The sequence below is a fragment of the Athalia rosae genome, chromosome 4 (genome assembly GCF_917208135.1).
Source record: "Athalia rosae chromosome 4, iyAthRosa1.1, whole genome shotgun sequence".
Taxonomy (NCBI): domain Eukaryota; kingdom Metazoa; phylum Arthropoda; class Insecta; order Hymenoptera; family Athaliidae; genus Athalia; species Athalia rosae.
The window spans coordinates 18035623-18061316 of record NC_064029.1 but is presented as its reverse complement, the minus strand read 5'-3'; the positions used below and the strand labels follow the sequence as shown (position 1 = coordinate 18061316).

Here is a 25694-nt window from a genome sequence, read left to right as displayed (position 1 = left end):
CTTAATTCCATTCACCTGAAGTTAATGGGAAATTAGAATCTCACCTCGGCCAAATAATTAGCGATATTCACTTGTACCTTCACGTCTACTCGGCGAAAGAAACGCGACTTTTAATAAAAATTGAATCGGACGTTTCGTATCACATGTGAGTGCAGTTTTTTTTCCAGTCACGAATTACGGCGTGGCCTGATTAAACTCCTTATTTTGCTGTACAGCAGAACGGAATTTACTGTGACTAGACGTACCTCCATCGGTGGCAATATCGTAGGATTGGCTGAAATTTTTTTATCCTGCTATAAGCCGTGTCGCGTGACAATGTACGACGGAACATATTGTCCCATTCAGGTATCGTCGGGGGCGCGTTGATGCCGGGAAAGTGAAGTAGGAAGAAAGTAAAAGCTAGAAAGATACCTAAAATCGCGAATAAAAAAAAATGAAAGGAACAGCAAAATGAAAAATAGTAGAGACGAATGAAAGGGGAAATTTCCGTCGGGATATTAGCTCGCTCTTAAGCCCTAGAGATCTAACTGATTAAAACCGCCGACGTTATACGTACTCGCAGCTTTACATGGTAAATCTTGGGGAAATACGCAGAGCTTATCCGCTCTCGCGTATAAGAGGCATCGCCTATAAATAGAACACCAAAGTTCCTCCTAATTGATTCGGCAATTTAATTCAAACTTGATGTACCGCTAGCTGGATGAATTCTCTCTGAAATCATTCTTTAACAAGCTTAAATCTTCGAATTCAAATTCACCGCGTGTAACACGGTTATTTCTAAGCGTGATAAACCGTCCTCTTCGTCAGCCGATGTAATTTGATGCATAAAAAATGACCCTCATCAATCTTGATTGGAAAAAAAATCCTCCTCATCGATGTTACTTGGATATTTTAACGAGAAAAAATTAACCGATGTAACCCGAATAATAAGTCGCCACCGATGTCATCGTCGCACCGGAACTCGGGAGGGAGAGAAGACGGGAGGAGAGAGAACGTTAAACGACTCATTAATAAATTTAGCGGAAAGATCGCGCATGCCTTCGATGACAGCTGCTTGATTTCCAACCGCAACGGCGGGGTTATTCGTTCGCTTCGTAAGTAGATAAACCCTGCACCAACACTGTCAGTTGCAGCTGTTCGCGAACGTTACCTACTTCGAATCAGGGAGATAATCGAACCGACATCGCTGCAGGGGATGGTTTACGTATACGCGCACGTTGTAAGGTTTATCCAGATCCAGACCGATACCTAACTGCACGGTTTAGGTAGGTATACTTACGTCACGTTACGTACTCCGTGTGATTGAGTAATCGGTAAACGTGTACGGTGAGTGCCTCTGCGAGGTTTCCATACATTTCCCATATTCGTGTGTACAACGATTAGAAGCTGCATTCGAATTTGTCCTATACTAATTGGCTCGTTTCACACCCCTCCGCGATACGTCGAACGGATCACGAATGGCTGTATATGAGTCGCTGAACGGAGATTACTGCACCTAAAATCCTCTACGTCGTATTTCGCGGATCCTGTAGGATCTCTACGTGATCGCCACGGTTTTTTTTTTTTTTTTTTTTTTCTTCTCCACGTTTTTATTGTGAGAAGCAATCTTTTCTCCGTCGTTTTTATCACCCAATAGTCGTCTTCCCTTTTCATCCATTTTCCCTGTCGACTGAACCTCTGCGGTGGCGGCCGATTCTGATTCCACGTGTTATACGTACACGTAAGAAATCAGATTGCTGCTGCAGCTTCCCAGATAAAATTGCACGACGACTTTTCTTCTTCTCTTTATCTTCTTTTGTTTACTACTTTTGTGCACAATTGATCAGCTCGATGAAATCCTCGCTCGGTCTAAACTAGAAACTCATGACCCGCGTTGACTTTGATTTATAAAACCGCTACGTAAGGGTAACGACTTCTTTTGTCGATTTTCATACGTGATTTTGAATTTTTTAAACTTCACATTCGCATATGTGAAGTGAATTCGATCTCAACGTACGCTCGATAGAAATTATTCATGACGGTTCGGAGTTGCGAGGAGAAAAAAAGAAGTCGCGCAGATCGAAGAGTTCACGTTTTTTCCTGTCGCGAGGTTTGCATCACGTGTGTCGTATACCCTGTTGAATTTTTCCAACTTTCTCGTTCGATTATTCGCTTCGTCCCCCCGGAGCCATCGGTACGGTTGGTTCATTCAAGGATTTCCCCTTTTCATCGACGTTTCACTTCTACTTTTTTCTCACGCCCTCGAACTTTTCTCTTCTCATTCCCACAATACCAAGTTATTTCTTGCTCTCGTTTCTCGTTTTTTTTTTTTTTTTTTTCTCGTCAACTTTACTCACCAAATCCCAAAGTCGCAATAAAACCAGTATTCGATATCCTTTGTAACATGTATGTATTATACGTACCACCCCTGAAATACGAGCTATACGTGTTCATAATTTACTCTCTATCATGGTGGTTTCGCGGTTTGGCGGCTCGTGAAACTTTGATCATGACCTCAAAATAATACCGCGATCTCCCCCGTAGTCTAAATACGTTGTGCGGATGAAAATCATATATCCTATATGAATTGTTCAGCTCTTCTTCCGACGAGATTATAACGCACGCTACACGTTTACGCGTGAATAGACCGAAAATTTTGAATATATTCGTACGCCGTAGGGTGGAAAGTCTGGTCGTCCGACCATCGCACATTTGTGACGGTCGCCCTTAACGCGTGAAATTGACCGCTGCAATTTCTCGAATAATATCACAGTTCGCAGCAAGCCTTGTACGAGCATTATTAGTGGTTTACGGCTCCAACAGACCACGTCCACTATTTTACGACGAGCAGCATCCACTTCCTCGGACAGAATATGGGTCGTTAATTCGCTACGGTAACGAAAACTCCGCGAAAACTCAACCGATTCATTTTTACCCCGACTCCTTGCGGGGGTCCAGTCGCAGAAATTTTTTCCCTCGCACGTATCAAATATCGGAAACGGACGAGAGAAGATAATTTCGCGGTTGTGAATTCGATATAAATTACGTCAGACAATTTCTGACGTTCGAGGAAGGAGTGACTCCCAATATTGGTATTCGTTTTATAATTTTCTTCTTTTTTTTTCCATCTGCTCTTCGAATTGTTTTTGATCCCTCGTGCCTCTCCACCTATGGTGGCGAGGGGAGTAGCGAGGAGAAAAAGAATGAAAGAAACAGGACGACACGATAAGGTAATTCGAGAGGAGATAGCCTATTTCTCGCGCCGTCAATTTTTCCCCTTATTTCTTTATCTCTTTTTATTTATTTTTTTTCCTTTTGTCTCGCGGGAAAAGAGTAATTTTACTTCACGTCACTGCACGGTTGACTTTGTTCGACATTACCATGAATACAGCGATTCCCTGGTAGGGGATTTACCGACAATATCGCCGCACTGACTTCAAGGTTTGCAAATTACCACCACTCAAAATTGCAAATATTCCGCGAGTCAAAGAGAAACTACACAAACTATGAAAATTTTCACAACCCTCGAACATAACTCGAGAGTATGTACGTACACGGGGTGTGCATTGTTTGAATATTTATGCAGTTACTCCTTCTGGTTATTGTCTTCGAATCGATGTGGCCTACGACCCGACATCGATTTTTACCCTTTCACTTATCACCTGTACACGCGAATATCACGAAGAAACGCATATTTCATACAACCCCTCGAACCGAAGACTCGACGGTTCACCCCTTAATTTCATCACCAGTTTTCCGATAAATATTCAGCGTATATTTTACTGTATACATCTGTTGAGAAAATCGAGTGGTCTGGTGAGTCGGAGTCCAGGAGTGAATAATTAGACGATTCGATGAAGGTAAAATAAAGAAGGATAAATCGTGAAGGAGAAAAACAAAAAGAAATAGTCTACGCAATTGTTCGTGCGGTGTGTGTATAATATACAGCGAGCTTTAATTGAGCGAAGTTTAATCTCAAGGCTGGCAGTAAATCCGAACAACCTTTTAGTCGCTGGAGGAACTTCTCTCGTCTTCTTGTGAGGAGGGAGACTAAAGAAGCCGTAAAAAAGTCAGTCTGAAAAAGTTTCTTGATCTCGTTTTACCCGTAGGATTAGTGGTTGGTGTAATCTTGTGAATCTTAAGACGGCTAAAAGTAGAGCTAGAAAACCTAAGGGATGCGAACGAGCTCGCTGGATATCATTGCGATTTTTCTTCGCTGGTATTAAGTGAAAAAAGAAAATAATAACTTATTATCGTATCTCATCTATTTTTAACTAACTTTGTTTTTTTTTTTTCTTCTTTTTTTTTTTAAACTGCCCGAATACGAGTGGACGATATTTACACCCGAATAACCGCAATTCCTTTGAACCTTTTTTATAATTTATTTATTTTTGAATATAACAGATCCCTGCAACCCTAACCTTCCCATCTTTCTGTGACCGACGTGTAGTCATAATCTGCACGGGGATACATGGGTTGGTCTTTCACCCTCGACTGTAGTCCCTTTTTATCTCGGTTAAACGAAAATTTGACACCCGCAAAGGTAGCTGAAATATATATCGATGGGCGAAACCGACATCCCCTGGTATGGATTTTTTTTTTTTTTCCGTCAAATTTTTTTCTCATCCCACAGACCAGATGGCTGCCCACGAATTATGGAAGCTTTGACGAAATTTATAGGGATGAATTTTTATTCTGGGCGCAGTTGGAAAGAAAACAGAAAGGAAAGTTTTGAGGAGGTCGGAATTTCGGATTCGGACATGCATCCAGGTTTTTTTTTTTTTTTTCTCTTTTCATTTTTATTCATGTTTCATGGTTCAGATCTCTTACAGGAAAACGTTTATTAGATCCTACATCAGTTGAACGGTTCTTCATTTCATTTTTTCGTTTAAATAACCAAATTTATAATTTTGGCATAGGATTTTTTATTACTATATTATAAATATGCTCTTACGTGATAGATAAATAATTCTACTATACAATCAATATTAATCATCAAATTTTGCTTGCACATTTCCTTCTTTTATTTTTCACAGTAAAATTTTTCAGTGCAACAATATTATAGGAGTAACAAATCAGTGAGTCGATTAAAATTCATCTGCGTGAGAAATTACAATCGGTGAATGTATATTAGAAGGATATTTTTCAAAACTTAGTTCGTGACGGGAATAGTTGAGGAAAAGCTTTTCTTTCTGTATTTCGGTATCGTAATTACATTGAGTAGTTTTTAGGTATACATAGCAAAGTGATGATCTCAAGAAACTCTTCGATTAACTTACAGTATTCTTACGTATTATTATCATATTCAATCGTTCAAAGGTCCCAATGTTAACAGCTCCGATATATTCATATTCTAATAGTATCACCTATAAACTAACCTAAGGCTATAGATTCAGACAGTCTAATAAGTATAGTTGGTCTCCATAATATTGAGTTAGAATTTATTCTCGATTCCATTTGAAATGAAACAACAGCATGAACAACTCTGAAGTAATGCACGGCACTTGATTTTTATCTCCGGGCCCTACGGCGCGGCCATGGAGAAATAGTTTCTCGATATCGATTAAATTTTCTCTAGTTATTTGGCACGGGATTCTTTGAAAATGTCCATATAATGTCACCCCTATACACTAATTCATACGATTAAAATTCTTCTGAATTTTTATTTCTTCTTTTTTCATCGTTCTCTTCGATTCTACGTCTACGCGAATCGGAGGAAATAATACTCGATAGAATCGATATAATATATCTACGCGGATTAGGTTGACCAAGAAACATTAGGAGGAAAGTTCATAGAGTACAAGGAAATTAGTTCTTTTTTTTTTTCAATTGTTCAAGAATGATAGAGAGAGAGAAAGCGAGAGAGGGGAAAAATAGAAGGAGATAATACTATACAGTTTTTAAAGCTTTCGTTCGATTTTTGTAAAAATAATTTTCTCACATATTTTAACTATTATAATTTTTTTTTTTTTTTTACGACGAATTAATTATTATACTTTATATGGCTGGAGGGAAATTTATAGCGTTCTTGTATATATTCTCTTTTATGATTCCTATTTCGATCGAACTCGCATATTGTATATATTGTATTTGAAATCTCCTCCATCCGAGCGTGTTCTCAAACCTCACGTCATCTTCGATCCGCTTTGGCTTTTCTCAAAATATTACACGCGGGATTATCATTACAATCATCCCGCGGTTCACAACGTCGCCGCAGCATCGCTTTCAGACGGCTCGAAGATGATGTGGGTCGACTTAAGATCTATACACACGTTACATCCCATGCACATAGCGTTTTTGGCGCAAAAAATATCTGCGATTTTTATCGCAGGTGCGTCACAACTCCGATGCGAAGTTTAGACTTTTTCGCATGTTTGGTCGGCTGTGAAATTTTGATCGGTAATTGGTTGTCCCTTTACGTGACCTAAGTGAATTCTTTATACGGTTCATAAAAATATTTTAATTCGTCATATACTTACGCTGGGATTTATACAATTTGATATTATTTTTTTGATCGCTCATGTGTATGGGATGTTCAATATGTTTGAAAGGAAAAATATGAATCCAGATCAGATTATGCGGATAACGTCGGATAATTTATTCATTATATCTACATGCGTACCCCTTTCGTATTATTTATTATATTCGAACGTGTAATTCGGGATGTAAGAAAATACTAGTATTAAAAATTCTGTATCATATATAGTTCATTCGATAGGATAATATATTTCTCAGTTGTCTGATTTTCATTCATATAGTTATGAAGTACGCATCGAACCGCGCACAGGTTTATCGTTACAGGTATATTTGTACAAAAGACTGCAGGTAGTTATTGTTCCATTAAATATCTCGCTTCTTTGATTCTCTACCAATCGGTGATATTACCTCGAATTTTTCACTTGCAAGGAACTTACAATTGTTTCAGTGGAAAGAAAAACAGAAGAATCCCTCTCAATCATATTCGGCGATTATTGATTGAATTTTTCTCCTCGTCGTGATTTTATTTTCCCTTTTTTTTATTTTTTTTCTGTAGAGATGGATGATCCTCGATTTTTGTAATTAAACGCAAGTGGCTCTGTACGCGTGTACGATATCCGGCGTTTTGCTGCAGGATGGCATTTGCTTATCAAATTGACAGATCGACATACCTCGTTCCCGTTGTTGCGAGGGTTTCCCCAGGGTATCACCCCTCTCGAACTGGCAAATGCTCATCCCTCTTTCCCTCATCAATGGCCGGGCGAGAACGTCGGTGCGATCGAAATGGCAGATGCTCATACCCCGCTGTCTCTGATGACCGGAACTCGAAGGTCGAGGGAAATCCGGTAGTCTCAACGACTCGCCAAACGGCTTCGCGAAATCTCTGGCTCTTTTCGGCAGGTCCGTCGAACCCTCGAAAGAATTTTGTTGGCGCTGCGCGGCGCCACTACACTCCGCGGTAATCAGAGTCTGAATATCGAATGCGCTTTTGGCGCGACGTGGTGCATTCTGGGAGGGCAAAAGCGACATGCTCGAACCAACGAATACGCTGTTTTGTCTGGGTCTCGATAAACTCGAACCGCATCCCGCCGGATACACTATCGGATGCTCCAAGCAGTGGATATTGAACTTCGAGCAAGCTCGGTGCTGAAACAAACCAACGAGAGTCAACTTACATTCTTAACGAAATACCGGATTCTACTTCCCCTCGAAAACCCCGCGGGAAGGGGGCCTCGAAAGCTCCTCGCCCAAGGATATCAGAGCTCTTATCTCGTCGGGTGAAATTTCCTCCATATCCATACCTGGCACTCGCTCCCAAGGGTACGGTTAAGGAACGCGCGGGGTGAATTTATGCGACGTAAATTCGACCGCTGCAACCACCGCGCAGGGCGATCCCTATCTCGCGACGTGCACCGAGCTTAGAAATTTCTCATTCGTATCCGTACGCCCCGATGACGTTGCGGGGCGAAATTTTTTTCTTCGTAAAAATCGGCGCTCTTCATTCGACACCACATCGCGGAAGGAATCGTTTCTCTCACCGCGGTTGTTCGCGGTACGCGGTAACGCGTTCACCAGATTTTTCGTATCCGCCCATTCCGTGTCTGCGTTACACCAAACTCAGAGCACTATGGTTATAAATAGGTCACACCGTCTTTTCCCTGTACCGTAAAGCCGAAGGGCGACGCGGGTCAAAAGCAGCGTTGAATTTCACGGTTACTTTTTATCCATTCTTTCGTTTTTTTTTTTTTCTTTTCTCAAGGGGACTTGAATATTCTTGCCACGAATTTCCGCTGGTGATATTACGGCAATGCGATCAGCGTTTTACGGGTCATGCGATGCAGTTGCGCAATTTTTATCCTCCCTCCTGGGGATGAACGTGTAATACGTGTAATAAATTAGTGTAGTTTTCTAAACCCGCTTTTGCACGATGCTAGAAGTTTGAATTAACGAGAATTTTTCCGTGAAATTTAAAAAATAATAGCATTTTCGGTGGAGCGAGTGGTCGGGCTACACGTACAGGGGATGTATAACAGTCCCCTTGCGGTCATAGATGGCTACGAACAGAGATAATTAATTCCTAGCGCACGTTATGCATATATCGTCTGGTTTTGGCATGAATCCATGTCTCTCTTCGCTTTCATGGAAACGTCTAAAATGTGGCGATGGTTATATGCACGCGTCCAACTTAACTCTGAGATATGTTCTCTACGTACAGCGTAACCTGTGCCGCATAAAACGATATATGTACTGCAACAAACGCGCGTTACGAAAACGGGGCGAATTATACCGCAGTATCGCGAATACTGCGGATATGCCAACGTATTTGGAAATATTTGTTAAGGTCAACCAAAAAACGAACGAACGAACGAACGAACTAAGGCATTCAATTCGTTTTCTCCGCAGGTTTATTTTTCCTTCCAGCGCCGATTCACGCGTACGAGGGTCCGATACGTTTATTTTATTCTCGATGGAAAAACAAAAAGAGAAAAGAAGAAACGAAAAGCGAGAAGAAACGGTACAAAAACGTGTAGGTTTCGTTTGTAAAAGGCAAATAAACTGGTTCGCCAGTATTCTAAAAACAGATAAGATTTTCAGAGTGACGAAGTGGCATCGCTCACCGTCTCCGAGAGTCTCAATGATCCTGGCGGGATCTATTTTTATGCATTGAAATAAATAAATACTCTCAACTCGGGGGGGCGGGGGCAGTATAGTTCATCGTCTCGGATTTCGTCTCGTTATTTTATCTTTTAATGTCTTTTCGATTTCTGTCGGAATCCCGTCGTATAACCCTTGGAGTAAATCGTTCAGAGTGGTTTAAATATAATCGCGAGATAATAAGATGCGCAGTTTTTTAAAAAAGTAATTCAATCAACGATCTCAATTCGGTTTTTTTCTTCTCCCTTTTTCGTCTGTTTTATAATTGCGGGTGTACGGACAAAAAGACACGGGTCGGACGGTCCGTATTCGTGCGGATCAACTCCAAGGGCACAAGACCCTCGTCACGTATTCCATTTGCCAGGGACAACCCGTTCACGGTTGGCCTACGAAAGCTATGGTTTTCGTCCATAAATAGAATTCATAATTGCGTATCTCGTGGCTGCGATGTACGCAGATTACTGGTTTGAAATTTCTCGTGTCGATCGTTTTAATAGGGACGAAAACATCCAATCAGGGTGCGTCGATTTTCTCCTCTTCCCTTGTATTCTTCGCAAGATCAATCCAGGGGAAGAATAAAATCGCAAAGACGAGACCGGTCGAAAAGCTCGCGAATTTAAATTAGTCGAAAGCATTTCATTTATCGTCTACAGAGGGATTCTATCGAGTCCTAGATTATTGCAACGAATTTGCATCGAAATCGCATTCTTTCTTCGAACAGTTAAAAGTGATTTCCGAAATACTGGATAAAAAAGAACAGAAGATTACAAGATCGTATTTTCGTAATCTAATCGTTCAGGGAGCGAAGATTCGAAAGATTTGCATTTTTATTAAATCCTATCCTCAAACTTTTCGAGCAGTCATTTACACCAGGTGTCGTTTAATGTCCCGGTGCTCGCTCGGTTAATTTCGGCTTATTTTTCCCGCAGGGTTGAGACCGAGGTGAATAACTTATCTGATAAACTGAAAAAATGAGTCGGAGTAGAAAGAGAAGGCGAAGCAACGAAGTTATTTCCTTCAACAGATAGGTATATACATATATACATCAGATTTAATCGGCGAACAAATCGTCCTTCTCTTATCGTTCATTGATTCGGAAATTGAATTTACTTTCACTCGATAATATATTGAAATTGGCGTTCGAAAAATTCTCGAGGCACACGAGGATTAGAGCGTTGTCAAGTTTACCGCGTATTTTTTTCGTAACAGCTTTTTCTTGTCTCTCACTTTTCCTCCGATTAATGATGATTATAATTTTCATAACCAATTCAACTCACCTGCAGGGGATTAGGGTCGATCATCGCACAGCTCTGTCTGTGCTGTTGCGTGAATTTAGGCTGGTACGGTTCGAGCATTCGAATTTTTCCCCATCGATTGAAAAACAGTACGATCGCCGCCACCCACAGAACCAGTACCACGATTACTATCAGCGCTTCTTCCGTCCGGACAACCAGTTCCGTCTCAGCTACCCCTTCGAAGAGAAAGAAACCGAGAAAACGAGCGAAGAAAGGGAAATAAATTCACCCGTGACGTCACTTTTCCTCTTCTCTCTGCCGAAGTTTACTTTTTTCTCCGTTCATTATTTTATTTCCATCGCATTTATCTTCTCTCCGTATCGGCGACGTTGAATTCGATCAAAAAATGTCATAAAGTCGCGGCTGAACTTGAAGGACGCTTTAACGTTAGCTACGTGATATAACAACGATAAATTTCTTCTCCATTGGTTCGACATCGAGCTGCAAGGGTAGCCGATTTTTATCTTTGTATTTTTCATTTTTCAACGCGATATTGTTTTTCTAATAAAACTTTTTATCATTTTTCTACGTCATTTTTTTGTTTTCATTACTTTTTACGGTCATCCTGAAAATTCTCTACATATATGTACACCGTTATTCGCCACATAGAAATCGATAGCTCACCGTTGTTTGTATCCTATTTACTGTGCAGATATAATGTGGTGTTGGATGTCTATTATCCAGTCGCTAGTCGGTTTCCACGGAACAGTGACATCGGTGGAAATCGATATAGTTTCAACGAAATTATTCATAATTCGACGAATCTCCTATACCTGCACTGTATTCACAGCTGATTCACGTCTGTCTAATTCCTGTCTTTTTTTGATGAATATAAAAATTGGAAAAAAGAAAAAAAATTATTCCGGTAAACGCTTTACTCGAAGACTCGCAGGTCTCGCAGTGAAGTAGAAAAATCAGCGACAAAAATTACAGCATCGGAGGAAAATGACCACGGAGTGAGAATGGTGTAAATGTAGCTCACTTTTTCGATCTCACAGAAAATTCCAAGCTTCCCTATATCGCGAAATAATAATACTCTCCAGGGTACATATACCTATACTCGCACAATGGGGTGTGGAATGTTCAGTCTTTTTACGTCTCTCTTTTTATTTCTCTCCTATTTTGTGAGGAAAGGCCCGATGCCGTCCTTTCTCGTCGCGTAGGAATAACTTGAAATTGATTCGACGCTTCGGAGGACTGGAATTTCCGTATCGTCGACGATTGATTTTTTCAGTTGATTTCTAATTCAGATTTCCTGAATCTCTTCAACAGACCTCAACGTATCTACTCTGAAACTTTACGGTCAGCTGACTTACGGATGGCATTTGGCAAAAACGTCTCGACCACGAAATGAAAAATCGTGATCCGTTCGTTCAATTTGTCGGTCAAACTAACGGCGATTAAAATAGATGAATAATTCATTTGTGTAACTTCGGAAGTGGGTAATACTCAACTCTAATAAAACAAACTTCTTATATTTACCACCGGGATAAGTTGCGTTGACTTGGGGTGTCGGGTTCAAATCCGGATTAGGCATCGGTCCCACAGGATTCGGTGGGACTCGTCCCTGCGTTGGTACAACGGGGGCCAGCTCGACTTCGATTTTCGTGACCTCGATTCCCGTGTTTTCTGATAACTTATAACCCAGGTTTTATTGCCACCGTACGTACGTACAGGAGAATAATGAAAACGGTAATAATAGTAACGCTCGTTCAGCGTTTATTTTAATTATTCCACGCGCGGCGCAAAAAATTTTCATTTCTGCTTACCACCGAATAATTTATTCCGTCCTACGGGGTGACGTAAAATTCTGCGGGACTATTTCTTTTTCTATTCTCGTTTCTTCTATGATCTATGATCGAGTAGATTGGTCTTCATTCGGAACGAATGCGAGGAAATAACGCGAATAATTTAATTGGAAAATTCTGTGGGAAAGGGTTATTTGAAGGGGGTGAATATAATTAGTCTGCAAGCGTAATAGTTAATTTAGCGAAACTCACCGCCAGTCATCTGATTCTCTGTTTCGAATCCAGGGGCATTTTGGGTTTTTTTTTGGAGATTCGAGCCGTCCACGATGAGGCAGGTGGTCCCTGAGTTCTGGAATATACGAAAAAGAGAAGAAAAAAAAAGCTAAATCATTCTCATCATAATGGAGTGAAGACAATATTCACTCTAGTAATTGGGTATTACATAACTTCGCGTAAGTGGTAGTCATAGTGGATGAAGAAAACAATTTATGTATCTGGATCGATGGGAGAGGAGACGGTTGTGATGTGCCTAAAATCGAAACGACTGCGCTCGTGTGCTTCGATTGCAAATTCACGTAATATAATCATCGCGAAGTATCAAACAAGGTTGAGCCCTTTGCAGCTTTTTGTGTTCGTAGTAAGCTGCTCAACGAGTTTATGTAATTCGAACTCTTCGCGTGTCTGTTTGCCCAAACCAACATCGATTTTACTTTTTCCAGTTTTTCCATTTTTCGTTTTATCTTCTTTTTACTTCTCCCCCATGCCTGTGGCGTCGGGTAACAAAGCAAACGTTTTATAATTCCGTAACATTGTTAATGGCATGCGAGGGGGTTCGTTATCGCTTGACAAGAGAACGCGAATGTGCTCGCAGAATAAAACGACTAAATCATATTATAATTTCTTTTCTACAGTTTGCGATGTGTGTATAAATGATTCGAAATTTACACAAAGTCCTTCTACAAAAATTTTTCGCCCCTCTTGTTAAAGATATCCTTATTTTCGCACGATTAACCATTGCTAATTTGAATCCCTTGTCCCAGCTAATTAGAGGGCATTCTTCACCTTATTCGTTCATTTATTTATTTATTTGTTTTCTGTTCAATTCTCGTTCTTGTGTGTAAAAGTTCTTTGTGAAATCCTCGAGAGGGAAATTATTTGCGTGGGATAACGTCTTGACGAATGACGGCGCTAGAGCCTCTTCTCAGTCTTCTTTTTCTTACTCTTCATCTCTTTTTTTTTCCCCCCCCGTTCTCTCCGGCGGAAAAAAAAGGTTTTCTACGTGGTATAACGTATAGGTATACAAGGGGGGTTGCTCAAGACGGGCTTTTAAGATGTCAGACATCAAGTGAGCGCCCGTTAATTGGGATGGAACTCAATTTTGTCGGAACGTTTTGGTCAGCAGACTCGCGCCGGTGCCTCTGCGGAAATTTTTGGAATGCAATTTTACGAGGAACATCGGCTGAGACTCCGTAAAATCTAGCTCATTTACCTCTTCCATCTATAGTTCAAACCTGCTTGTCGAAAACTAACTTTTTCCCCATACATTTCATTACTCGTACGCGGTATGTTCACAGCTGGTAATTCCTTCGGCATTCACACAACTTGAGAACAAGTTGAACTCGACTCAAGTATGTTCATAGGATTCAACGCAACGTAGAAATTTTTGTTCGCAAGGGTTACCGAGAGGGCGTCGTATCTTCAGTTTCATTGCCAGAGTAGTTTGTCATTTACCTAAGTGAAGGCCGAATAACCAGCTATTTCGTATCGTAAACAGAAGTCGTGAACTGCGCACATTATTCGTATATTTGAAACTAGTGTAGTTCAGTCGAGTGATCCGGCAGCTCTGATTCGTTAGGGCGAAACGTGTTGAGAAGGTATCTTCTTCTTTTTTTCTCCTTATTTGACCTCTTTTGTCTGTTTTTTTTTTTATCACCGGAATGCATCATCTCTCCCGTCAAAGAAAAGAAGTGAAAGACTTGCATTTTTTATGCAATATCCAGCTGGCTTTTCCTCCCGAGTGAACAATCTGTCGTTACCTATTGCGAACTTTGTGAAATTTTGTTGCTCAACATCCATATAATTAATATGAGAGAACGAGAAACGAGAACTTTCAATTTTACAAGCTGTTAGAACTGCGAAGAGTGTGTTGTGGGGTTTCAAGAGCCCGCAGAAACGAGGTAACAAATGAAACCTTTCAATCTTTGCGAAAAGTTATAATTCATATTCTTGAACTGGATTTTTAGTAGAGCGTTGGTAAAAAGAAATCGTAATCTTCTATCGGTACGGGGTAAAATAATCGAGGATAATACGGTGCGTAGGTGTAAAAAGTTTGACGGAATCCGGTGAAAAGATTTCATTTATGTTGGGAGAAAGTCTGAAGGAAAAGATACACGCGGAACTCACATGTGAAAAAAAGATGCTCGATAGCTCGGAAAATGGGGGGAGAAACGATCATACGTGCCTCGCGAAAGAAACTGCGCAACGATGAATATCAAAACCACGAAATCCTTGTCCCATTTAGTAATCCAAAAATGAAAGGTATAAACGTTTTTTTGTACGGAATCGTTTCTCCAGAGTCTTTATAGTTACCTGTGTAATTGAATTTCAGAAATGGGGGAAAAGATGGAAATATCCCGAGTAATCTCTCAGAACTCATTCGCCTTGAATGTTCTGTTTACCGAGTGATATATGCGGGCTGTTTTCGCTGCAAGTTGGGTTTACGAGATAGTGAAGAAAACGCTTTGATAGCTCCGTAAAGTGTAATTAGATGAAAACTGGCGTCTTCGGAGCGGAGACGCGGGTAAATTTAGATGCGGATATTCCGAGGATTTTCGTCATTGAATAAAATTGCGTTGAACGGGTGGAACCTGCAGGCAATAAATACGTCGTTGTGCAGGAAAAAAATGATCGAAACGAGTTCCATTCCTTCGGAATGGTACCTATTACTTTTCTTTTCTATCGAGGTCGCATTTGATTTCATTCGTCGTTTAAATTTTTGTCCCATGATTTCCTCTCAATGTCACATTATTATATTTCACACGCATGTTCAGAATTTTTTTTTTCTCAATCTACGAATTTTTTCTCGTCGAGATATCCAATTTTTCTGCTTCCAAAAAGCGAAAAATTGGCGATAACTCGATCAATTTTATAGACAGATCAATTTGGCTTTCAGATTCGGATTCCTGAGCTCAAGATACATAAGAATAGCGTATAAAACAGAATATTTTCGGATCAAAAATTAAGTATTTCCAAATTCGATTGGTGGTAGTTTTCACGAGGGAGTCTCTCACCCACCACCCCGCCTCATCACTCGAGCCGACGAAAGTTTGACGAATTCGAAATGCGACGAGTCAATATGGAAGGCAAAGGTAAGCGAAGAACTGAATAAAATAGGTAATAACAAACAAATTCTTTTGTTACCGCTAGCTGTTCTTGTTTGCTCGGAATATTGTAATACTCATACCGCTTTCATAGCATTGTCGATTCATTACCCGGCAGGTCTGCGCTACACGGTACTCGGATACTAAAAAATTGACTGTATTCCTCATAAATTATTACCGCACCTAATAATTACTGGAATATCCTGTTTGCTCAGCATTTCGTTGCGCGGTTTTTTCAAGTTTCTCATCAACTTTATTCGACGGTTTCGACAGACACGGATCTAGCCGTACGAGCTGTCCATCGGTCCGACGAGTCTCGTGTTTTTTTTTTAGATTCACTTTACCTGTCTGCGATCGGAAACCGATCCGTGGATCGATGAAAACTTTTTCAATCTTCGAGTTCGATCACCGCTCCGTCAGACAGTTGTTCTTTCGGTGTCCTTTATCACAGTGGGTACACCATTTGCGTGCGTGTACAGAATCTTTGAAGGATCCTCGTACACTCGAGGGTAAATTAAATTCTCTTCTCTGCAACGTGACCGCGGCTTCTAAACTCTCTGTATGCCAGCGAGCCAATCTCGAGCCAAATTAAATTCACCTGAAATCAGCTCGCTTGTTCGCTAACTACAAGCTATGTCTACCGCTATCACGAATCCGCGTCTATGTCATATTGAGGTCAGGCTGCAATTGGATCACCGTACACTCTGCACATGAACAGAAATAATGCAAGAATTACATACAGCCTATGCCCTTTGATCCTAATCACGCTCAACTAATGCGCGTATCGTGTAATTCCAATATATACAGACGAATGTAATGAAAACAATAACTGTTAATTGAAAATGGCGAAACCCGATCGCTTCGTTGATCGTCGAAGATTTTCACAAGATAAACTTATCGGGCATGGGAAGCGAATTAGTGTTACGACTAAAATTAATTAAGATTTAATTCGCTACCGTCGTCAAATTAGTCTCTACCGCCGCCTCGGTCTTACGTACAACTTCTTCCTCCCCTTGTTACGGGCAAACAAACTGAACTACGGGCAAACATCGTGCGAATACAGTCGGACTAATTATTAAATGATTAGAACGAGGCTAACTCACGGTGGAGTATCCCGAGGAACTCCATCTTCTAGGTTTATACGCTAAGGGCACCCCTCACGTTTGTGCTTGGCAAAACCCGACACGGTTTTCTCAGTGTAGTAATTTCGAGGGAAAGGAGAGGAGGGATCTTTCCACAGGATTCCCGATATCGTTCCTGAATAACCGCAGCTGACGCCGATGTCCTGACACATCGCGATATCTCGAACGAATAAAACCGATTTCTGTACCCGGAGTAATTTGGCGATCCTACGGAAAATTTCTATACGTCTACATCCGACCCTTTCGCTTGTGGAACGGCGGACTCGGAATGACGATGAAATTCTTTGACTCCGTTCGCAAACTTGGAGATAGTTTGGTACTCGTAGAGGGTATCGTTTACCCTGAGAAAATCGTACCTCCGTATTCTTCGCACCTTGTGTAGGAAACCCGAGCGTTAATACCCGCTATTCTCTTCCACTTTACTAATTCGGTTTCGCACTTCGACCCTCCCGCTAAACTCCACAGACCGAGAGAGGATCATTGCGGTTTCGTTGTGCAAATAACCAAACAGCGGTGCAACTTACCCTAAAGTTTCTTATCGTTAGTTTCGCTTCAGACGTTGCGAAAAAAAATTAGTCTTCCTTTCCCTTTTTACTCGTAACGCTCTGATCCCTCGTTCGAATTAGAACGTTTGATTTTTCTCTTTTTTCTTTCATTTTATGTTTGACCAACGAAGGACGTTACGACGTGTGCTGAAGGGTTCGCTTGAATATTCACAAATGTGTGGAAATACGCGTCGCCTTTTTTTTTACACCGTTCCATTTCCACGCGAATAAAATTAACGCTAAGAGTTGTAGCCATGTGGCATTTAGTTTCACATTATCTTCCACAGTTTCGTGACACGAATCGTACATTGCGAAGATAATGACGGGGAAAAACTTCATTCGTTCGAATATTTTATTCCACTTTTCCACCACTTTCGTGAAAAGTTATTCAAGTGTCCCACACGCAAAAAAAAAAAGCCGAAATTTTTTTTATTCTCTCATTTCAGTCTCGCGTAAAAACCACCTGTTCCCGTCGAAACGATATTTGATCCGGAGAAATTCTTCGCCCCTAGAAAAAAAATTCTCAAAGAAGGGTTAAATATTTCTGCCGTAAAAATAAACCGACCCTCGTTCGATTTCCAGCGGACACTGCAAGAATCCCGCGCGTGTAAAAAATGGGGTGTTTCGATATCAATGTATAATAGACTCGAGATAATCTTACTCATATTTGTTTCAGATCCCTCGGCTGAAGTATAATAACTTATAGTCGCGGGATCATCGAGATCCGCACAGTGTCAGCGGATCTGCTTTATCCGAAGATCTGAGTCTCGGGTCTTGGCTGTCTCAGCAGTTGGCTCGGTCAATGATTATCGCATTATACTCGGGGCTGTCACGTGAGCCAGATTTTTCATGCTGTTCCGAAAATTACTGCCAATTTTGCGAGGCTTGTTGAATCCGTTGAATTATTCAGGTTGATCGATCGCTTAATTAAGCTCCTAATGAGACAAACAGACGGATTGTCATTGCGGCGGCGTTCGTAATCAAGAGGGATTTGTTGCCGGTATCAAGCAGCATTTTTTACTCCCGATATACATACTTGAGATTGAAGATTTTTTACCTCGCCGGAGCTGGAATCGGAGAAAGTAAATTTTTTTTCTCCCCCTCGGATATGCCGCTCGGGACAAGCTACTTCTTGAATAATTTAATGTCTGAACGGTACGGACATCCTGTGTTCTTTTGACAATTTTTCGTCGCAATCGTGAAGAAAAATGAAATTACAAAAACTCCCGCTCTCCCCCCCTCGGGAAGATATGGCTTTGAATTAGCTCGCGCACGTGTAACGACCGATCGAATTTGCATCCGTCGAACGTTAATTCCTCGCAAATTGCACGTAGCCCGGAGGCCTGAATGAACCGATCGAGTCCAACGTATACTTCACCCCCTCTGGGCTCTACCCCCCTTTCTCCTGTGGTAGGAGGCTCGATTAATGCAACACTCCAGGAGCCCGGGCGAACGTTTCCAATCTATGCTCTCTATGCGCGCGTATGCAATACTCAATCAACCGTATGACAAGCTGCGTGCCCTCGTATGTGTTTCACCCGCACCGTATAAAGGAATGTCATTCCAGAGGGGGGTGAGTTGTATACTTTGTGGTTCTCCACAAAGTGGAAGAGAGGACTCAACTACGCTGATGCATGCAAAGCTCGTGTTACGACAACCACCACACCGTCACTCGACCCCATGTAAATCATACGTACCATCTGAAATGTGTTACACACACAGGTGTGTTACCGTGCTGTGTGCTATGTATCATGTACCGTAAGGTATATAATATACGTAGATATATTTGTGCAGCTGCTGAACTACAGGAGTTGGAAGATAGATGGACGGTGAAAAATTCGGAGTGACGGTAAATGTGGTGCAGTAATACCATTATATTCGCGATGTAACCGAATATAAAAATCGTACGTCTTCCTTACGATCGTTTTACCGATATATCCGTTTTGGGTGAGTGAAATAATTCGTTGGTTTTCAAAAAGAAAAATGATTTTTAACTTCTCTCAAAATTCTCTCGTCGTTCTTTCTTCCTGTTCTCACCTATGTCGCGCGCGCGTTCGTCAAAGTTCAGGCGGCGAGAAAATGAAGGGATGTTTAACCCAACGCGTCAGCTAGACCCTTTTCGTTCGATGTTTTAGTATTAGAAGTAAAAGAAGTCGGTCGACCGATTGACTGATCGGATTAAACTTATATAATCGGATTAACACTCTACCGGGTTTCATTAAGCTCTGGTCATTCCGCGCGCTGTGAAATGTAGGGAAAACAATGAAATCCCGTCACTTCTGGTCTGCAAGCTCAACCCCGACCTCAACGACTCGGAGAAGCGTACGGCAAATCGTAAGAGAAAAAATAACGACGAAACAAACGGAGAAGAATTCTCATTTCTTATCCACTTTCACTCTGGGAATATTGCGGCGCAGCGAACGTCGTAGTTTTTTCGCGGAAAGTGACGAACCGGTTTCGCTCGAGGATTAAGTATACAATTTATTACTTCGTGCCGCGAGTCTTCTTGGGGGTTGAGCTTGCACTCCGAATTCGCGAGGGGGCGAAATGTACTCCAATCCAAATTCTATCTCCCTTTTTTATACCCGCTATACCTTTTCGTCTCCGAGGCGCACTTATTCGTAGACGTGATCGTCCGACTTTGAGAACATCTCATCCGGGACGTTTCAACCCCCCACCCCACATTTCACCCTTGAGAAAGAGTGATTGACGACTTGACCTGCAACTAACTCTTCCGCTCGCCGTTTATTCGGTTTTCTCCGTTCGTTCGAGGTACACCCTGTGCACGGTGTACATTTTTAGCGGAATATCGTTCGGAAAATTTCACCTCTACGACCCCCACTTGAAAAATATGGAAAGATTCTTCTTTGAGGGGGTTGAATCGTCGCTCTCCTTCTCAAGCATTCTCTCGTCTCCACGCGTAAGAAAGTGTTGAAACAAAGAATAAACGAATCAATACGATTGTAACGAATAACGTGATCCCTGAGGTAGGATGAAAAATTTCTACAAATAACCAGCGTCGAAATTTCCTTTTTACTGTTCGATTGTCGAGTCTGAAGGAATTCAATGAATTCCGTCCCATGTACTGACCTGCACATGCACCTTTTGCTAATACGTGTTTATGCATAACGAGTCATGACGAATAATGTATACGTTCATTCCCATCATTACGTGTAATGCATGTGGTTCGACGTAATCCACGGGCCGGAATTCAGAGCCGGCGAAGTTTAACGTTTATTATTTTTAGCCGATCAATATAATATCGATCCCTCGATGTAGCAACATAATGCATAAGATATTCCATGTATCGATCACCTCGAAAAGCCACCTCGCAGACCAAAAGCTCAGTTTGTACAACTGATTGTGAGCGTGGTACCTCATGTACTGATTGCATGAGTAGATGATTTTCGCTTTCAGATTTGGATTCCTGAGCTGATTATATGTGGGATTACTCTCGAAGAACCAAAACAAAATTCGATTTCTGAGCAAAAAATAAACCATTTTTTTAATTGGGTTTAATATGCTTTTCTTACGTATTTTGACCTCAGGAGTGCGAATCTGGAAGAAAAATGGAGCTATCTCTAAAATTGACCGAGTTATCGTCAATTTTCAGCTTTTTGGGGTCAAAAATGAAAAATTGATTTTTCAGTCTATATTAATGTAATTTGAGCTCAGGAATTCGAATCCGAAAGAAAAATGGATCTATCTTCAAAAATGACCGAGTTATCGCCGAATTATCGCATTTTTTGGCATGAATTCGAGGATATCTCGAAGGGAAAAAATCGTAGCTCAATTTGGACAACGGATTCGTGTTCCTGAGGTCAAAATACATGAGAAAAGTGCCACACGATCAATTTTAAAAAATAAAAATTTTTGGTCAAAATTTGAGATTTTTCCAAGGGGTACCCCTTACGATTTTTTCAAATTTTGGCCAAAAATTTTTATTTTTAAAAATTGATCGTATGGCACTTTTCTTATGTATTTTGGCCTCAGGAACACGAATCCGTTGTTCAAATTGAGCTACGATTTTTTCCCTTCGAGATATCCGCAAATTTGTACCAAAAAATGCGAAAAAATGGGGATAACTCGGTCATTTTTGCAGATAGATCAATTTTTCTCTCGGATTCGGATTCCTGAGCTCAAATTACATTAATATAGACTAAAAAATCAATTTTTTATTTTCGACCTGAAAAAGCTGAAAATTGGCGATAACTCGGTGAATTTTAGAGATAGATCATTTTTTCTTTCAGATTCGGATTCCTGAGATCAAAATACGTAAGAAAATCATATTAAACCCAATTAAAAGAATGATTTATTTTTTCCTCCAAAATCGAATTTTTTTTTGATTCTTCAAGAGTAATCTCACATATAATCAGCTTAGGAATCTAAATCTGAAAGCCAAAATCATCTACTCATGCAATCGATCGAGTAATCATCAATTATTCGTCACTTTGATTCGTCGCAATCCATGCATGCGTCGAAATATTCGAATTTTTTGGTCTACCAGCAAACCCGAGCTTAGCTGGAGTCAGCGTAGCCACGAGCGAGGGGTCTTGTTGTGGTGCGTCACCTCTGCTCAGCCCTGAAGGTGACGTCTCACAACAAAGCGCTACGCTGCTGGCTACGCTGACTCCAGCTCCAGCATACTAAAAATTACACGATGTACTATCTTGCCGCATTTCAATCAATTTTTCCATTTGCTCTCCTCCCGGCGGTCTATGTCATCGCGCAATGATGGGAACCGCCTCGAAATTGGACACCGACGAAAAGGCACGTTAATTTTCGTCGTTTGAATATAATTAGACGCGTAACGGGTACGTCGATAGCTGTGAGTATCCGTCAGTTTTGATATCTACATACGCATAGAATCGTCAGTGAATAATGAAATTTCCCCGTATCATGATTACGTCTGAAAATATATTTAAGTAAATTTGGAAAACAATTAACTCGACGTACAGGAGGTGATTGTTCGTTGTAACAAAGAACGCCAACGATACCGCAACGAAACAATACCGGATGTGAACAATGTCGGTCGAATGTAATTACCCAAAATGTCACAATAAACGCGAACGAGCCGAGAAACGAAAGCTCAAGTCCCTTGCAGACTGCCGTTTTATACCTGGAATGATATCGAAAACTTCGTGACGTAAAACGAGCGCATTACCGGTAGTAATATTATGAAAGATGAATTTTATCATGTCAAAAACTATACATACTTTCATGCATATTTATATACTCGAGTAGACGGGGTGAGATATTTCGTCGGCTGCGTTGAACATCTAAATGAAAAATCTCATCGTGAATAACATCACGTTTATGAAAAACGGTAGTGACACGTGCACGATAATATCTTAATTCCTCTCCGTCTGTACAAGAGAAAAAAAAAAAAACATTTCAATCGCTCTCGAACTGATACTCTATTTTACACGAAGGTACGCGAATTTACTCTGCAGTTGACATACACTACGCACAAAAATTAGCGGGCATAATTTCAAAACGTCGTAACTGCTCGAGAAATTGGGGTAGAGGGTTGTAAAAAAAAGCATTTTACAGCTCGAAGCTTCACCTATCGAATGCATTTTGTGAATTAAGATTGCGTTCTTTTATTCACTAGTTAAACTCTCCTGATTCAACTCGTGTCGAAAACGTTGAGTAAACTTTTGACTTTGAGAAAGTACACAGGGTGTCCGAGTGTTTGGATTTCAATTTTTCCGATGCCATTTTCTAGTTTAGAGTGTCCCCTCGAAACCGTATTTTTTAAATTTTTCCTACGATTTTTTTTGCACGAGTTATGCGACTCTAAAGCGATTATTGTCCATAAATCTTTGATCTCATAAATCTCATGAATCATAAATCTCAGTCCGTTGGACTGAGCATGTTGAGGTGTGCGCGAAACAGGGTGGCCCGCTAATTTTCGTGCGTATCCTATCAAAACAAAACGCTTTGGGGTGAAAAAGTTACCACGTGTAGAAAAAAATGAGGCGGGCGAATCGTTCGCAAATTAGCACCAAGTCTGCGAATCTTCAGTTTCTCTTGTCAGTCCCCAAAACTTTCGGGGAGAACTTCTTGCACTCGTGCGGCGTGATCCCGAGCGGGAGCTGATCGATTAAAGATTTTCAATACTCCGTTCGAATCCGAATTCTCGTCAATCATTCGATCGTGCTGAATATGAAATTTATCGCACGCCCCATTTGCGTTCGAGAATTTCAGAACTTCTCCTAGTGGGGGTGGTCGTAAAGTTTTGGCGGGCGCGAGACAATATGAGTTTTAAACAAAACCGCGATGATTCTACCCGCCGCGCCGGAGGGAATCTCATCGTCGCAAGGCGTCGATGACGATCGACGACGGATGTGGTGCGGTTGAATTTTTGTAGAAACGAAAGTTTCGACTGTAAGTACGCTGCACTATTTATACGCGTACCTACGTTTTACGCGCGTGTATTAATTGGAGCGGATTTATATCGGCGCTTACCGAAATACGCTCGACTTATTGGCCGCTGTTCAAAATTTACACGATCAACCCAGCCAGCTTGCGAGGTACAAAGGCACGGTACGTGGGTATACAGCCGATACTGCAACGTGGGTACGATAATATGACGTTGTTACATTTAATGGATCGAATACCTTAAGCCCTCGTCCATTAGCCCGAAGTTTACAACTCACGTAACTGTGGGTATTCAGAGGGAACTTAGAAACTGGAATTTGGATATCGACTCGTTTGGAATTTTGCTGGTGCGACGGTGCAGTCTGGGTACGGTCGTTGCCGTCGAAGGTTTTGGAAACTTTGGGAATATCTGATAAGCTTGAATACGTCTTAATAATGTAAAGTTTGATTGGGTACGTGGCCTGAAACTTCGTGAGGGAGAGTCGAACCGATCAACCATCCGCGACGTAGCTTGTACTAATGATAATGGGATGTCGGTTGTAATATTCGAAGCAGACATCAAACGCGCCGATGTTTATGATCCTGTAACGCGGAGGTTCTGCCATTCGCGGAATAACGGTTTTACAGTAAATCACGAAATTCGCTATATTATCCGTCATCGTTATCGCGTCGTCTGCATACGTGCATCACTCGACCTCTTCCACCGCACGTCAAATTACCGGGATCCCTGCACGGATCGCGTATCGGAACACTGCGGTAATACCCGATTCGTAAAATTGAAATTGTCCAGTGATAAATTTCAGGAGATATTTGGAAAAGGAAAACCGATTCCAACTAAATCGTGTATCGTAAAATTCAAATGATCCCATATCTGATATTACCGTAGATTCAAGAGCTTTCTTTTTACGACTGTTGAGGCTTTTTATAACCACGCAAACACAATGGCGAATTTTCTTGCTACAGGAAAAAACGCCCTCAGAAAATACGGCTCGATTCCAGGCGCCGCAAGTTTTTTCGGAACATCGTAACGAGCTGCATGCGCGCGATACGAATTTGATTTTCGAATTTTTTGATTCATGGTAATACCTATGAACCGAAGGTCCGCCCGACCATCGTTCGAACCATTGTGTTGGAAAGATCGATTTCCCAATGGGATAAGAAAGGCAGGGTGTGTGAAAAAAAAAAAAAACAACTCGAAGGGAAGAAAACGGTCCAGCAATTTTGCCACGCGTTCTTCGAACTCGCTTCCCGAATGCCTCGAATTCGCACATCTGCGTGTGATCTACTCGACCCCGGAGAAAAGCGCGCTTATTTTCCCACAAACTCAAACCCGGATGCTCGTATATCAACGACATCGGACTCCACGATATCGAAAGGGAGTTCGACTTTCAATCGGACGAAAAATCCCAATCGACCGTTGATTACGGCTACACATTGTCAAGCCGGAGAAAAAAACTCACCGGAAATTATCGTGCTTACTGGATTATTGGCGCACAAAATTTCTGAGCTGATTTCTTTTTTTTTTTTGTTTCTTTTATTTTTCAACACAAAATTTTCTGGGCAAAACTTCAACTTCGATCACTTTCTGGCGTGAGGGAAAAATCGGGGGGACAATAAAACCGGATTCGGACGATACTTTGTTACGTTTCTAAAGTTATTTATGTTTTTATTGCTGAATAAAACAGATCCGCGCTACCGAAGGATCTCCACGTGACTGCTGGGTAAATCGCGGAGCCAGTCCCGACGACGACGACGTCGACGTCGACGAGGTTCTCACCGCGCATGTCGTCGGCAAGGGTGAGAGACTGAGACGGTATGAAAACATAGACGAGGAGAGGTGAAAAATAAATGAAAAAACAAATACTAAAAAAATGAAAAGAAAAAAAAAACATCGGTGATGTAGCTGCTGCAAAACGCCGGAGGATGTAACGCGCTCCACGGTGACCGAACCTGCTGAAGTTGATCTTCAGACCAGCGAATCTATATATATTTTCCAGAGACCCAGATTGAGATAGTGTGATAGATAAATAGCTCGGGACCCTGTTCCAGCTTATATCCTCCAGACGCGTCGTTCCATTTGTTTCCAGTA

General features: G+C 41.3%; 1 protein-coding gene across 5 annotated transcripts; it reads right to left on the bottom strand.

Annotated features, from left to right (window-relative positions):
- Positions 1-4754: 4754 nt before the first annotated feature.
- On the bottom strand, positions 4755-25314 carry LOC105688786. Of its 5 annotated transcripts, none has more exons than XM_012405336.3 (5): positions 25066-25314; positions 12407-12503; positions 11889-12035; positions 10389-10576; positions 4755-7602 (listed from the first exon to the last, which is right to left on the bottom strand). In XM_012405336.3, the coding sequence occupies exons 2-5, from the start codon at positions 12414-12416 to the stop codon at positions 7039-7041; spliced, it is 909 nt and encodes a 302-aa protein (XP_012260759.2). In that variant the 5' UTR covers positions 12417-12503; positions 25066-25314; the 3' UTR covers positions 4755-7038. The 5 variants fall into 5 exon arrangements, with proteins under 5 accessions (XP_012260759.2, XP_012260758.2, XP_012260760.2 ...); XM_012405335.3 differs by having other exon boundaries at positions 10389-10582; positions 25066-25312; XM_012405337.3 differs by having other exon boundaries at positions 10389-10582; positions 11889-12042; positions 25066-25310.
- Positions 25315-25694: the final 380 nt, after the last annotated feature.

Coding starts and splice junctions, on each gene's coding strand:
- LOC105688786 (XM_012405335.3), bottom strand. Junction 10,583..11,888: donor CAACGCAACTTATCCCGGTG/GTAAATATAAGA, acceptor TTCTCTTCGAAG/GGGTAGCTGAGACGGAACTG. Junction 7,603..10,388: donor TCGACCCTAATCCCCTGCAG/GTGAGTTGAATT, acceptor GGTTTGTTTCAG/CACCGAGCTTGCTCGAAGTT.